Source organism: Dendrobates tinctorius, unplaced genomic scaffold, assembly GCF_039654945.1.
Source record: "Dendrobates tinctorius isolate UK_male_01 unplaced genomic scaffold, ASM3965494v1 ptg000070l, whole genome shotgun sequence".
Taxonomy (NCBI): Eukaryota; Metazoa; Chordata; class Amphibia; order Anura; family Dendrobatidae; genus Dendrobates; species Dendrobates tinctorius.
The window spans coordinates 13,068,088-13,083,758 of record NW_027361738.1 but is presented as its reverse complement, the minus strand read 5'-3'; the positions used below and the strand labels follow the sequence as shown (position 1 = coordinate 13,083,758).

Here is a 15,671-nt window from a genome sequence, read left to right as displayed (position 1 = left end):
TTATGCTGTAATGTATATTGTCTTTACAAATCCCCTCTGAAATGTAAAGTGCTGCGGAATATGTCGGCGCTATAGAAATAAAACACCAAAGTTACTTACTGGTAGCCGGTTTTTCCGGAGCCCGTGACGGCACACATGAGAGAGGGGATCCGCCCAGTCTGGACAGGAACCCTACTGAAGATAAAAGGGGCGGTAGCTCTCCCTCGCTTCAGTTGGTTTACAGAGCATGAGAGTCCCCCCCCCGGGTTAGTACACATGATAAAACTATCACCACATTATATCTAACTAAAAAAAAAAAAGCACCCAATCTATAGTGCACACCAAAGGAGTGAAAAGGGGGGGAAAATACAGGTGCCATCATGGGCTCCGGAAAAACCGGCTACCGGTAAGTAACCTTGGTGTTTTCCCGTCTCCCATGATGGCACACATGAGACACTTTTGTAGAATAAGACACCTTAGGGAGGGACCACAGCTTGAAGCACCCTTCTACCAAAGGTTAGGTCAGTAGAGGAAGATAGATCAAGTCGGTAGTGCTTAAAAAAGGTTGAAGGTGAGGACCAAGTAGCGGCTTTACAAATCTGCTCAATCGATACCTCAGCCTTCTCTGCCCAGGAGGTAGCCACGGCTCTGGTAGAGTGAGCCTTGATGCCTTCTGGAACCGGAGCGCCACTTGCAGAGTAGGATAACATAATGGCCTCCCTGATCCATCTGGCAATGTTACTCTTAGCTACCCGGTGCCCTTTTCTACTACCCTGAAAGGCTACAAAGACTGATCTTTCCTCCACTGACTAGTTACTGACATATATTGTACTATGGCTCTTCTTACATCTAATGTATGGAACTTTTGCTCCCCAGGGTTTCTAGGATTGTTACAGAAAGATGGCAAGGAGATCTCCTGAGTCCTATGAAACTTTTGGACTACCTTGGGGAGATAGGCCGGGTCTGGTCTTAGAACCACTTGGCCATCCAAGATCTGTGTATATGGAGGACATATAGATAGAGCTTGTAGGTCGCTCACTCTTCGGGCTGATGTTAAAGCTACCAGTAAGACAGTTTTAAGTGTAAGTAGCTTTGGTGACAGCTCTACTAGTGGTTCAAAGGGATCTTTGGTTAAGGCCTCTAAGACTAGGTTGAGGTCCCAGGGTGGTATCTTTGGGATAATTACCGACCTTGACCTGCCACAGGACTTTATGAATCGGAACACCCACCTATTGGCTGCTAAGTTGCAGTTACATAGGGCCCCCAAAGCTGAGACTTGGACTTTGAGTGTGTTAGTGGCTATCCCCAGTTGCAGCCCCGACTGTAAGAATTCTAGGATAGGTCCCACTGGCGCTACATCCCCCAAGGGTTCCCCCAGGAAGTCTAGGAACTTTTTCCACGTTCTACCGTAGATCTGGGATGTTATAGGTTTCCTACTTTTCAACAGGGTGGAGACTAACCCTGGAGAGAATTCCTGGCGACTCAGTAGCACCCTCTCAAATTCCAGGCTGCTAGATGGAAGCCTTTCACCTGAGAGTGGACCACTGGTCCCTGGGAAAGCAGATCTGGAATCTCCGGTAATATCCATGGATCTGTCACCGACATGAGTCTCAGAAGGGAGAACCAAGGCCTCCTCGGCCAAAACGGAGCTATAAGAATTATTCTCGCTCGATCCCCCCTGATTTTCCTGACCACTACTGGGATCATTTATCGGGGGAAATGCATAGGCCAGGATGAACTTCCAGGGTATTTGTAGGGCATCTACTGCGATGGGGTTTTCCTTTGGATTTAGTGAGCAGAACTTCCTAACCTTCCGGTTGTGTGCGGTAGCGAACAGGTCTATTTCTGGTTTGCCCCAGGCCTGAACTATTTGTTGGAAGACTTGGGGGTTTAGGGACCATTCCCCTTGTCTTAGGTGCCTGCGACTCAGGAAGTCTGCCTGTATATTTTCTACCCCCTTTATGTGCAATGCTGTGATGGATAACAGATGTTGTTCTGCTAGCTGGAAGAGTAGATCCGATATTTGCATGAGGCCCCGATATCTCGTTCCCCCCTGGTGATTGATGTAGGCTACTACTGCTTGATTGTCCGTCATGACTCGGGTGTGGCGGCCCCGAAGTAAAGGAAGGAAATGTTTCACGGCTTTTTCCACTGCCCATAGTTCTTTTACATTTGAACCGTGATCTTTTTCTAGCGAGGACCAGGTCCCCTGTATTGAGTGGGATCTCAGGTGTGCTCCCCATCCTGTGGCACTCGCGTCTGTTGTAATGATGTCCGACTGGTTTTTGCCACGGGACACCAGCTGTTAGATTCTTTTCTACAGTCCACCAGAGCAGGGAATCTCTTACAGCCACTGAGAGACATAGTTTGCCTTCTAAATTTCCTTTTAATTGTTTCTGTGCTGACAGAACTTCCCACTGTAGTTGCCTTAAGTGGTACTGCGCCCATGCTACTGCGGGTATGCATGATGTCAATGAGCCTAAAAGGGACATTGCGTTCCTCAGCGTCATATTTGGTCTTTGTATTGCTGTGCGAGCTAGGCCTCTTATCTTGGTCACTTTGGTCTCTGGTAGGAGGCAGCGTTGTTGCTCGGAGTCCAATATCAACCCTAGGAAAGATTGCTCTTTTACTGGGGTTATCCTTGACTTGGGGATGTTTACTATCCATCCTAGTCCTACTAGAATTGCTATTACTTCCTTCACTTGATGTGCGCAGTGGGACTCCGACCTCCCAATTACAAGAAAGTCGTCTAGGTATGGGACGATCACTATGTCCCTGGAACGAAGAAAAGACATTACTTCGGCCATCACTTTGGTGAATACTCTGGGGGCTGTAGACAGGCCAAACGGAAGGGCTCCGTATTGGTAGTGTTTCACCTGCCCCTGGACATAGAGCGCTACTCTCAAACATTTTTGATACTCCCGATGAATTGGGATGTGATAGTAGGCATCTTTTAAGTCTATCACTGCCATGAGGCAATGCTGGAACAGGATCTTTGTGGCCGTATTGATTGACTCCATTTTGAAGGAGCAATTGTCTACCCACTGATTGAGTCTCCTCAGATTGATAATGGTTCTCCAAGAGCCGTCTGGTTTTGTATTAAGAAGAGGGGGAGTAGAACCCCCTTCCTTCTTCTTGCACTGGGACTTCCTGAAGGACTTGTTTTTTCACTAGTCCCTAGACTTCCATCTCCAGGGCCAGCTGTTGCTCTTGGGCTTTCCTTCTGGGTGTCATTATGAAGGTATGCCTGGGCGGACGGATGAATTTTATTTTTAAACCGTCCTTTATTATGTTTAGGACCCATGTACTGGGCGAGATATTTGCCCAGACGGAAAGGAAGAGAGAAAGCCTTCCCCCTACCTCCGGCCCGATGTCAATGAGGAGATTTTTTGGAGGAAGCGGAGGGCCCTTTAAACATATAGCCCGATCCTCTTCTTTCTTTAAAGTCCCAGCTTTTTCTATCTCCCGGGGGACGACCCGTTAAATCTCCTCCTCCGAAAGGGCTGCTTTTTAGGTTCTCACGGAAATCGGGGAAAGCTTTTCTTCCTATCCCCCGCATGTTCCAAAATCTCTTCTAGTTTTTTTCCGAAGAGGAATTGGCCATCGCATGGAATGGAACATAACCTATGTTTTGATGGTAAATCTCCGGGACACCCTTTAAGCCACAGGGCTCATCTTGCTGCATTTGACAGGCTTGCTGCTCTAGCTGTCAATCTTGCGGAATCTGCAGAGGAATCCGCTAGGAAAGCCGCTGCTCCGTGTACCAGTGTCAGATTAGACAGAATTTCGTCCCTAGGAACTCTATCCCAGATCTGGTCTTCTATTTGTTGTAGCCAGACCATGAGGGCACGAGCGGTACAGGTACCAGCTATCGCTGGCTTTAATCCACCTGCCGAAGCTTCCCAGATATGTTTTAGGAAACCATCTACTTTTTTATCAAGCGGGTCTTTCAACATGCCCGAGTCCTCTAATGGTAGAGATACCTTTTTTGAGGATTTGGCTACGGCCCCATCAATTTTTGGGACTTTTTCCCAGGTCTCTGAATCCTTTTGTTCAAAAGGGTACCTTCTTTTTGATGTAGAAGGCAAGCCCCCTGACCTCTCAGCTTTTTTCCATTCCCTGTCAATTAGGGCCTTTATTTCATCATTTACAGGGAAGGTGCGTTTTTTCCTTTCCTCCAATGATTTAGGAGTCTTTTCCTCCTTAAGGCCCATTGTAGCCCTAACAGCATTGACCAGCTTTTCCACATCCTCTGTTGGGAAACATGGACGGCCACCTATATCGCTGTCCGAGGAGGATTCTGAGGACTGAGTAGAGGAAGAGGAGGTGGAGGGGGACAAGGATCTTTCCTGCCCCTTCAGCCCTGGCGAGGCCTCTGAATCAGAATCCCTTCTATGACCTCTTTTATCCTTCTTGTAAAGGGCTGCCTTTAGGGAACCTTTCACCTCATGCTGTATTAACGCCTTAAGGCTGGTTACCAAATCAGGGGTTTCCTCCTGTATAGTTTTATTTATACAGTCAGCGCAGAGGTCTTTCTGCCACTGATCTGCCAGCGGGTGTTTGCATAGGGCGCATTCTCTATTTTTGGTTTTGCTGCTGGCCTTCCTTGACTCCTAGTGATCAAACAGAGAAAAAAGGAACCCCGTTACCATAAGGGTGACAATTCACGTAGATCACTCACCACCGCTGTCAATCAGGGGTACCGATCTCGGAGGCTCCTAAGATGCACTCGTGACGTTTCTTCTGGACGTCTCAGAGTCATGCCGGTCGCGTTTACGACTGCCGCTCCCACCACTCGAGTGGCTGCTCCTGGTATGCTGGTGGCCCGGCCTGGCATCTGGTGAGAGCTCTTGCTGCTGCTGACGCTGCTGCTCATCTTGCCCCACTTCCATCATGAAGCCTTGGGCATGAGTGCGTCTTCTGTGGTCATCCCCCTTATGTAAGGGAGATCCATTGCACTCTCCGCCTCCTCCGGTTACCCCCACAGCCCCTCCCCCCTGCCATGCCGCAGGGATCTTATCTTGCCGGCCGGCGGTTTTTCCTATGGGCGCAGCCATCTTGGATCCTGGCGTCGCCTCCCGACGTCACGCGGGCATGCCCCTTCCCAGCGTGCCCTGCGTGTGACGTCAGAGGGGCGTGACCCGGAAGCGACCCGCTGCTTTCTCCATGCTCCAGGATGCGGCAGAGGGGGAGAGGGCAGCGCAGCAGCCACGGCAGAGCCCCAGGCCGTGCCACTTCTGCGCCCGCTCGGACGCTGAGCCGCCGGGGGACCCACGGACGGCGCTTCCCTCTCCCGCCGCACGGCGCCCAGGACTCTGCCTGTTCTTCCACGCCGGCACAAGAGAGGGGCAGGTACGTGATCTTCAGTACACGGGTCCCTGTCAGGACAGGAAACCCAACTGAAGCGAGGGAGAGGTACCGCCCCTTTTATCTTCAGTAGGGTTCCTGTTCTGACTGGGCGGATCCCCTCTCTCATGTGTGCCGTCATGGGAGACGGGAAAATTTATTATTATTATATTCAATATTCAGCATTAAATGTAGTCTTTCAGCTGTTTTTTTGCTATATAATCTGAGAGCAGCATGGTGTAGGGTCAGAGATCCTGATTCTAGTGATATAATACTTACTAGGCTGCTTGATGCAGTTTTGATAAAATCCCTGTTTTCTCTGCTGTAGATGTAGCAGTTTGTCAGAATGCAAAGCTCTGCATTAACCCACACGCCTGATTAGCAGCTTCCTGTGTACACAGTACATTGTCAATCAGAGGTGGGGGGGGCGGGGTTAGACAAGATTACCTGTACTCCCTGGCAAGTGACCCTAGTGATCAATAATAATCTCATGGTGATAAAACAATAATTATACTGAAACTATAGCAAGCTGCTAAGCAAGTGTCACATTCCTGGAATCAGGCTCTCTTCCCTTACATTATCCTACTTTCAGATTAAAAGCTCATACTCATCTGCAAGAAAATCGGATGAGTGCAATCTGAAAAAAAAAAAATCGTATTGTACTCTGACCAATGTTAATCTATGAGTCCCTGCTCGTTGGCGATTTTTTCTCAGTTCATTGGCTCTGAACTCTGATTACCTTTCTGACAGCACCGTGAACTTTCTCACCCTCGTCAGTGAGTTGAAAGGAGTTCATTGGATATGAACTTAGCACACCTTTTTCCCCATCACTGTGAGGCACTGGGTTGCACAATCACATGCAGCTCATTGTCTCTGCATCATGACAGCGTACTGCATGCTAAGTAGATGTAGAAGAGCTATAGTCGGGTATGGACAAATGGATCATTATCTTCACGTGGGGGACAGGTGAGGATTAAGTTGCTTTATTTTATTTATTTTTTTACAGGGGACATGGGCTCCAATGCAATGGGAGTAAAGGTGAGTTATTTTTATTTTCAATTCAATAAACGATTCTGTGTGATTATTTATTATAAAGGACTTCATTCAGGTTGTTTTTTTATTTACAATATGAATATGGTGTTATTAATGGGGGCGTCATATAGATGCTTCTCCATTACTAACCCCTGGGCTTGATGTCAGCTATCAATATAAAGGGGACATTAAACCCCAACTATCAATCCACTTGCCAACGCACCAGGACAAGTGGGAAGAGTGAGGCTAAGCTTCAGATTTGTCTCATCTTATGGATGCACCTTTTCTGTGGCAGCTGAGAGCTGATGTTTTTAGTCTAGAAAGGGGCCAATATCTATGGCCCCTTCCTACCCTATTAATATCTAGGAAGCCGCTTTTACATGGTAAGTTTAAGAATCTAAAGACTTACACTGTAAGAGAGACATCCAGCTCACACATGAAGCCCAGTGTGATCTGGTGAGTCAAACTGCAGACACATGATTGCGAAACGGATAGAAACGGCGCTGGAAACTGGGAAGCTTGTGATTGGTGATTATATTAATGCAGTTACGCTACATTACGTAGACATTTACACAGGTTTCGGGAATAAAACACTTTGTGGGAGTGCTTCTTTAAAGCTAGAGTTCATGCCTTTCACATTCCAAGACAATTCTGGACTTAGTATTAGTTATTTGGATCAGTGAAGGAAACTAAACACTCATCAGGTGGAAAGTGGCCATATTTTGATCTTTTCTTGCTGTTCCCGAGTATTATGATTTTTGTTTTGGTTTGTTTTTTTAAATCCGTTGTAAAGGTCCAGAAATGTTTTTTTTATTTAGTGCAAATTTTTATGGGCAGAGCAGGCTGAGGTGTCAGAGAATCCTTGGCACCAGCTTAGCAAAGACCGTAAAAATTAGCACTAAATGAAAAAACGCATATTTAAACAACCCTGTGGCAGGTTTAAAAAAAAAGAGAAAAAATGGATTACTAAGTGGAGCAGCAATAATAAAAGAACAAAAAGTGGCCACTTTATACCTGGTGATAGGTCCTCTTTAAGAGATCAGGCCATCTGCATGCAGGTAAACATTGGCGCACAGTACAAGAAAGATGGAAAAATAAAATACCACAAAAAGGACAAAGTTGCATGAAGAACAAAATACCATACTCACCCTAGAGGTCTGCTCCAACTCAGGACAGGTCTACAGACCATAACCAAATTTACAAATGAGGTGTGCATCTCTACACACTGATAGCAGTAAGACGAGAATAAGCAGAACAGAAGCAACAAAGAAGAACAATTCAAAGAGGATCCTACCCTCCCTGTGAACAATAACTAGGAGAACGAAATACCATACATATAACAATGTTTACAATCGCATTATCCAGAACTACAGAGACCAGACACAAATCCAATCTGGGGAAACACACTTATTTCAGTCATGGGACACAAAGATTTGGGGATATATAATGATAAAGACAACATAAAATTCATAAGACATGATGTTCTTAGCTGTGGGATAATGCAGCAGTTCATTCAACATAAAGAGGAAAGTGTAAGTCTCATAGATCACATCTTCATGGGTGATCTACAGCTCACTGACACTCCAGCCAACTGCATATATCTTTCGACCTTCCAAAAAAGTGAGGTCGATTGGCCTTAGTCATCTTCACTTTAGCAGTATATACTGTAACATGGTGCAGTTGAGTTGCTTAGATCTGAGAATACTCTTGGCTTCCATAAATATTTTTTTGCCTCCTCTAAACTTCCAAATCAGGAGAGATTCGCACTTGTCCTTCAACTTTGAGATGTCCTTTGCATCTACTTGGCTCCTGAGTCACGTCATGGTGAGAATAATTCAGCAGCTTAGTGGTAAACAAGCATGGGTTCAGGGGTTCAGCTCTAAGTGGAATCCTGTCTGCCTGGTCGACACAGAAGAGTGGAGAAAATCTGTTCTGAAGTGTGTTTGAAGTGTGTTTCTAGGAATTTACAAGGGTATATCCACTTGCTACCTTCAGACTACCCAACAAGTCTGATGTTACACCTACAAAAGGTGGTTTCCACATGCTCAATTTTATTTTTTGGGGTTGCAGAGTCACCTTGGTGGAGTGACCACACCCTCAAGATCAGATACACAACTCTATTCCCACTGTCGTCTGTCTTAAATTTTGAACATGACCACATAGCAGGCCAAAGTGCTCCTGTAGAAAGGATATTTTTTTTCACTGAGGTCGAGCAACAGTCAGTTATGGCCTTAAGAACATCCATTATAGTAGGATTGTACTCAGAAACAGCTGCCGAGGCACCAGGCTCCGAAGCAGCTAATTCAGGATCATCCAGGAATTGTGATTTTGTCCAATTTGCAGAACTATGTCACACATACTGCTTCAAGTTGCTCTCAATGCTATTTTGCTTTACAGGAGACATGACTTCCAGACCAAGTATCACCCAGTATAACATTTCAATGTGAAGAGACGAACAGGATAGCACGATGAAGCTTAGAAGTGTTCACAGTAAGCGTGGGCTAGTACAGTCACAACATGGATCGCATTGTGGACCAACAATAAATTGTCCACAGTTCAAAGCTGCTTGCTAGATTTTTTCTGGTGTACTGACAATAGAACAGAAATTAAATATGATCTCCGGCATGATTAATGCAGTAGTACAGCTATAAAAAGCCAACCAAGCGTACTGTTATGGCAATTTTGTGCTGTCCATTATATAAAACAGAAGTCTGCCACCAATTCAGTGTAAGATGGGGTCAGAGAGACCGAAGGATGATTAGGTAGCAGAGTGTTCCTACGTGGATCTGTGCAGAGATCTCTAGGCTGGTGGCTTCACAGGGCCTCAGGTCTTACAAGCAGTCCGGAGCAGGTATTTTGGACAAAATGACAATAGACCCAGAAGAGAGTATATATATATTTCCTCTGCTGGGGTCCAATTGTATTATGAGGAGGCAGATGGAGTCTTCCTACAGAGCAGCCATAAAGAAGATTAGGCACCAGCTTCTAAACGCTTATCACAGAAGGCTGCATATTAAAAGTGGGCCAAATTGCTCAAGAGTCGACAAAGTGTTCCCCAAGGTCCGATGGGCCGAAATGTGGTACACAATGTGCGGTATTATGCGACAGACCAAGGATGGCTCTAAATTAACCTAACATGAGCTTTTTAAAGTAACTCCTCAAATCTCAGTGGCTTGGCGAAGTTCTTGGGATTTCCTTTGAACCACTCTCAATCCTTACTAACCACTGCATATAAGAAACTTCCCAGAAGCCCTACTAATATGGGGAGGATCTAATGCAATCATCTAGATATAATTAGAGCAACCAGTGTTATTCACTTCACCTGTTGGTGGTCTCAATATTGTGGCTGATCGTGAACACAAACATTTTAGAGAATATAGATCAGAGGAGTCGGGGCCCTAACGCAGACGGTGATTAAAAAAAAAGGCATCCAGATACATGGCAAACTACTAATGTGGATTTATATGGATATAGAAATGAGCAGTTAAGGCCTCTTTCACACTTCCGTTTTTTACAATCAGTCACAATCCGCCAGGTTTTGAAAAAAAACGGATCCTCAATTTTTTTTGAGGATCCGTTTTTTTCCCCATTGACTTGCATTAATGGCGGATTGTGACGGATTGCTGTCCGTTGCATCCGTTTTTTTTGAGGATCCGCCAAAAGTTGCTGTCCGTCACCATCCTCAAAGATTTCGGATTATAACTGATGCAAAAAACTGAAGTGTGAAAGAGGCCTAACAGATCTTCACCTGAAGAACCGAGGCTGGTGCTCCAGATTGTTCTCTTCCAAAACTCTTCTCCTCTCCCTCTGCAGCTGTTCTATCCTCTGTTTTTGTGCTTCTGCTCCCTCCACGTTCCCTTCTTCAAGCAATCTGTCAGAAAAGAGCCACACATGCATTATTAGCAACGGAGACTAATGTACCCTTGAGATCACCACTTTGTTCTGCCATTACATGACGTAATTCAATTTAAAATTATTTTCAACATAAAACCATAATTTTTTCAGATGTCCTCCAGGATAGGTCAGACAGATTTCAGTGCAGAATATTTAGGATGTGCGTAAGCAGTCTGCAAACAATTCCTTAAATAGCACAACACTTCTCCCTAGACTATCCTTGCCTTCTCACACATATTGGGCATTGACTTTCACGTTACTGGAACAGTCAATATCCTATATGTATAGCATCAGGTAAAAAAAAAAAGATGGTGCGCATGTATGAAAACTCTGCAAACCAATGAGAATTGATCCAAACTAGTTTTATAGATTCCCTCGGAAATTTACGTCTTGCGCAAATTTTCACATCCGTCATGTATTTTGCCACAAATTCCTCTATAAAATCTGTTTTACAAGTGTGGGTGTAATCTCCTGTGAAAATCCACAAAGTCCATGATTCATCAAAGCAATTTTTCCAGAATTGCTTGGAAAAAAAAACTTGCAGAACTTGGATTTGCAAAAATTTTGCGCAACTTGGATTTACAGAAATGTTGCGGCTTTTGCCATTTTCTCGACATAGTCTACTAGCTCTGAAAAAATGGCCACAACTGGAGCAGGATGGGGTGCAGGTGGTGGTGGTGGGGGTGACACCACGGCTCATCTAATTCATGACGAGCTGTGGTGTTCCCTACCCGGAAATCCCACTTCAGTCTGGTTGTGCCTCTTAATGATTCACGAGTGTCTGACCTCACCACAACCCTCATCAAGACCGACGAGAAAATTACCGGTCTTGATGAATAGGGGCCAAAGAGATTAATCTGTTCACAGTAGATGGCCTGGTGTTAGGACATTTTAATCAGCATCAGCTTTTCTGCCCTAGGTCTGTAGAGTCTGATCCTGAAGTCGTAATTACATTTAAAGGGGACGTACCCCATTATTGTAAAATAACATTAACTTCACCTGTTATGTAGCCATATTTCTTACCATTTTCTTATTAAATATACATTTGATAGTTTAGGCAGTTACAGACAGAAGTATAACTTTGTACATTGTGAGCCCTCGCGGGCATGGTCCTGTCCTCCTGTACCAGTCGTGACATGTATTGTTTTAGAATACTGTACTTGTTTTTATTATGTATACCCCTGCTCACATGTAAATCGCCATGTAATAAATGGCGCTATAATAATAAATAATAATATTAACCACTGCAAGATCAGACCAACTGCAAGGATTGCTTGAGTTTTGCAGCAATAGAGACACTTAGCTTTGCATGTGATCTGTGGACTAAAAATGATATAAGATTTTTAACTATATTAATATTTGTTTCATTCTTTTATTTTACATGCACTAGAACAATAAAAAATAAATAAAAATAGCAAATGTACATAGCAGTTCATGTATAATGCCCCATATTAAAGCAGCATATTTTAACCACAGATTTGCTGTCCTGGTAACCAAAAGAGCACAAAACATATTGTGTCATTTGGCTAATTCAGTAACCAGAGACTACAGCGGCAGAATCAGATATGATTCTGGGATTTTTATGAGAGGGGTGTTTCCATCTATTAAAGGTCACTAAAGCCAATAAAGCACACGTATAAATCGTTACCTTTGGTCTGGTCTAAGCCTGGTGTCAGTAGAAGGTAGCAGCGGCTTTGTCTTTGGTTCAAGTTCATTTAACCGTAGTGCAAACTTTGTAAACCCATAGTACAACTCATATTCCTTGGGCATTGGGTCTGTTACAAAGGAAAAAAAACAACAGATACTGTGTAAGTATAAAACTAAACCACAAAGATCACTAAAAAAAGACAATTGCATATCTAGAACGGCATAATTACGATTATAGAAAGGAGGAATGTGTAGGTCAGTCGGGATTATCATCTTTGACCAGGGAAGAAGTTATCTCATGTCACTAAGCCATTAGATGATGCAGAAAGGTGGGGTCCAGCCACGGGACAAGACAAGCCAACTTTGTGCTCCCGGAGGAGTTCTTGGCATGTGACACCACCCTCTGCCCCTGCAATCCAGGGTGATACCTGCTACATGGATCAAAATTCATTCAACTGCATAAAATGTAAGTGCACATCAGATCACAACCTAGAGGATTGTCAGCAGCTCAGACATGGCAGTCACATTCTGGCCAACAGTCACAATTTTTTTTTTTTTTTTTTTTTTTTTTTTTTAAAGTAAGTCGTTTTCTGACAATACATTGCCTTTAGCACACTTCTATCAACTTACTCGTCCGCCAGATGCAGATTGGTGAAGAAGGTGACCCGTAGAACAGGCTCTCATGCCATTTCCCAAAGAGCCGATACACAACTTTACCATTCCGGTCCATCACCGATCCTTCAATTTCATGCACGTTTGGATTCCAATACTTTGCCTACAAGTGAACACAAAGTGTCTTCTTATTTGACAAACATGAAGATACAACAGTGTGGCTGCCACTTACTAAAATACCGGTTGGCCCAATATACGTGTAAAACCAACAGAATTGGTCATTTAGTGCCCAAAATGTTTAGCAGATTTTAGGATAGCAAACCCAATTTTTTTAGTCCATCTTTTGGCCATGCGATGTATGTGAACAACTACTGCTAGAAGGTATTTATACTGATCTACTGCACAACTGACAAGAATTCATTATGTCCCTTTATTCAGTATGCCAGGACACATATTGTAGCAACTTACCTTTACAAATGTGACTTTGCAGTGACAGTTGTTATTTTTGGTGTTCTTGATTATGATTTCTCCATAATGTTCTATCCACCTCTGGCCACTGAGAATGTTGTGAATACAGGAGGTCACCTTGTTCCACTCATAATGGTCTCCGTATCTTGAATTACAGAAAATATAAGTCAAAAGGGTTTTTGCCTCTTGCATATTTATGGTATATCCAGAATATATGCCAAAATTGTATACTAGATGTGGATCTACCATTGGGACCCGTATCTTTTTCAAGAACAGGGCTCTGATGAGAACCTCTGAGCAGAAAGGTTGTTGGAATTCCCAATCATTTCATGGGAATTCTCACCATCTCTCCACTGACTGCAACATTCGACGGGACCTTGTTCCCGAAATAGATGTGGGTCTACTGTACATTTATGGCATATTCTGTGGGAATACCACTGAAAAAATATTTAAAAAACCATTAGGTTTTTATTAGTTCATTACAGCTTTCACGTCAGAATACTGGCATAAAAACTTTGAAAAGTTGCAAAATTTAACCACAACTTGAATTTGAGCCTAAAATTTGCAAATTTTGGTGTTTTCACACCAGTTTCTCTTAGCTTTGACAAAATGGGTGGAGCTGGAGGAGGACGGGGTGCAGCAAAACCGGGATGTTACAGCTGGACTAATTCATGACAAGCTGTGACATTTCCTGTGCCACAAAGCTTACTCCAGTCAGGTACTGGAGTGACATTTGTGGCGTAGCGCATACAAGTCATTCTTCAGGCGCACCAGATTCATGAAAAAGAGTGCACCACTTCATAAATCAGGAGCGTCTGACTCCCAGTACACCCTCTCATCTAGACTGGTGTGAGCAATGTCAGCCTTGATAAATTGGGCCCATGGAGTTCTGCATCTCAACCACGGATTTTCTCCCCCCACTCCTGAAACATTGACTTTCTATGCAATTATTGTAATGATATGTACACCCCAGTAAGGAATCTTAGCACACTGTTGAATAATGCATGGAAATATATACTTTTCTTTTGCCCTGTTTTTCCATCAATAGTGGTAACTATTCAGCTAAAAAAAAGCAATTCTTTGGACATGTTACCAGATCGAATATTAAATCACTGTTTTAGAGCAACTTGCAAAAATAAATACAATTCTTGCGTATTATGCGGTAATATAACTTTCTATATTAGATCACTATGTAACAGGGACTTACCTTGGCAGAGTCAAATGTGTTGTTCCAACTGGAACTATTTCCATAGATTTACCCCAAAATTTATTTTTCCATCGTATATCTAAAATATAAAAGAAAAAATGTATTTGATAGAGAACTGGAAAAATATATGGATAGAATTATTTTTCATGCAGACAGAATTCATTGTATGAAGACGTTTTAGATGTTACTTAGATCATTTCTCAACACCGTTCCTTATAAGATGTACATTTACAAGAAGGCCATGGTCTACCTAGAATAAATATATTTTTTATTATGTAATTGGGATCTGTTCAGATTTTAAAAATACTGTCCATTCTAGGCGACCGTACCACTAGAGGGCAGAGTAAACCGCGGGTAACGAGCCTTCGTTGTAACAACCAGACACCGGTATAGATTTTACTTTAACAGAATGCAGAATTAGAAAAGTTCACAGATAAAATAAAGCTTTGTATGCACTACAAACAAAATAATTACACCAATATTGCTCAATATTATTATTCATAAATTGAGCTTTACTCCCCCTCCCCAGCCCAGCATTGAGCCCCTGTCGCTGCTCCCGGTGTCTTTTCTGGTTTCCAGTGCCAACGTCGTCAAGTGCTTGACTACGCTAGCTGCTGAACTCACTAATTGTTATTGTCAGAGTTGACAGCGCTGCAGCCAATCAGAGCTCCGCGGTTTATGCAGTCGTCTTGGGCAGAGACGCTGAGCTCCGTTACTAGCGGCTGCACTGTTGGCGTAATGTCAGCTCTGCAAACAATAAAAGACCCTGGGAGCAGCAGCGATGACTCCGCGCCGGACCAGGGAGGGTGTGCACAGGACAGTTTGCTTGTTTTTTCAGTAAACTGCAGCCAGGAGAAAGGGGTTTTCCGAAACCTGAAAGCCTCATTAACACAGTGTTTCTTATCTTTCCTATCTACTTTAATATTGTCAATATCCGGTCCGTTCCTTGGAGAAAGGATAAAGAATAACAAGGTCAGAAAATCTGACAGGTCTCTTTGAAACTACAAAAAAACAGCAATTCTTTGAGTTTTCTTTTGTCTTGGGTGTCCCGGGGAGACAAGGGCCGAGGTGTAGAGAGGGCAGAGAATTGGTATAAGGGTATGTGCACACGTTGAGGATTCCAGCACGGATTCTGCAGAATCCGCAGGAAAAATGACCTGCGTTTTACCTGCGGATTTAGTGCGGATTTTGCCTGCGTTTTCACATTTGCGGGTTCCTATAATGGAAGAGGTGTAAAAACGCTGCGGAATCCGCACAAAGAATTGACTTGCTGCGGAAAATAAACCGCTGCGTTTCTGCGCAGAATTTTCCGCAGCATGTGCACAGCGATTTTTTGTTTTCCATAGGTATGGTACTGTACACCGCATGGTAAACTACTGCAGATCCGCAGGGCCAAATCCGCAACGTGTGCACATACCCTAAAAGTGAGTTATGTAATGCACATGGTTTCTAAATAGGGCATAGTTGAAAACAAAACGTTTCCAGA

General features: G+C 43.7%; 1 protein-coding gene across 6 annotated transcripts in view; it reads right to left on the bottom strand.

Annotated features, from left to right (window-relative positions):
- Nucleotides 1-15,671, bottom strand: part of OSBPL3 (oxysterol binding protein like 3) — a 181,150-nt gene that overhangs the window by 7,487 nt on the left and 157,992 nt on the right. For all 6 annotated transcript variants that reach the window (XM_073581390.1, XM_073581389.1, XM_073581391.1 and 3 more), the window contains 5 exons: nucleotides 14,186-14,264; nucleotides 12,979-13,123; nucleotides 12,529-12,673; nucleotides 11,900-12,026; nucleotides 10,106-10,228 (listed from right to left, as the gene is read on the bottom strand). In XM_073581390.1, coding sequence (XP_073437491.1) covers nucleotides 10,106-10,228; nucleotides 11,900-12,026; nucleotides 12,529-12,673; nucleotides 12,979-13,123; nucleotides 14,186-14,264 — 619 coding nt within the window. The remainder of the gene's footprint in view (nucleotides 1-10,105; nucleotides 10,229-11,899; nucleotides 12,027-12,528; nucleotides 12,674-12,978; nucleotides 13,124-14,185; nucleotides 14,265-15,671) is intronic.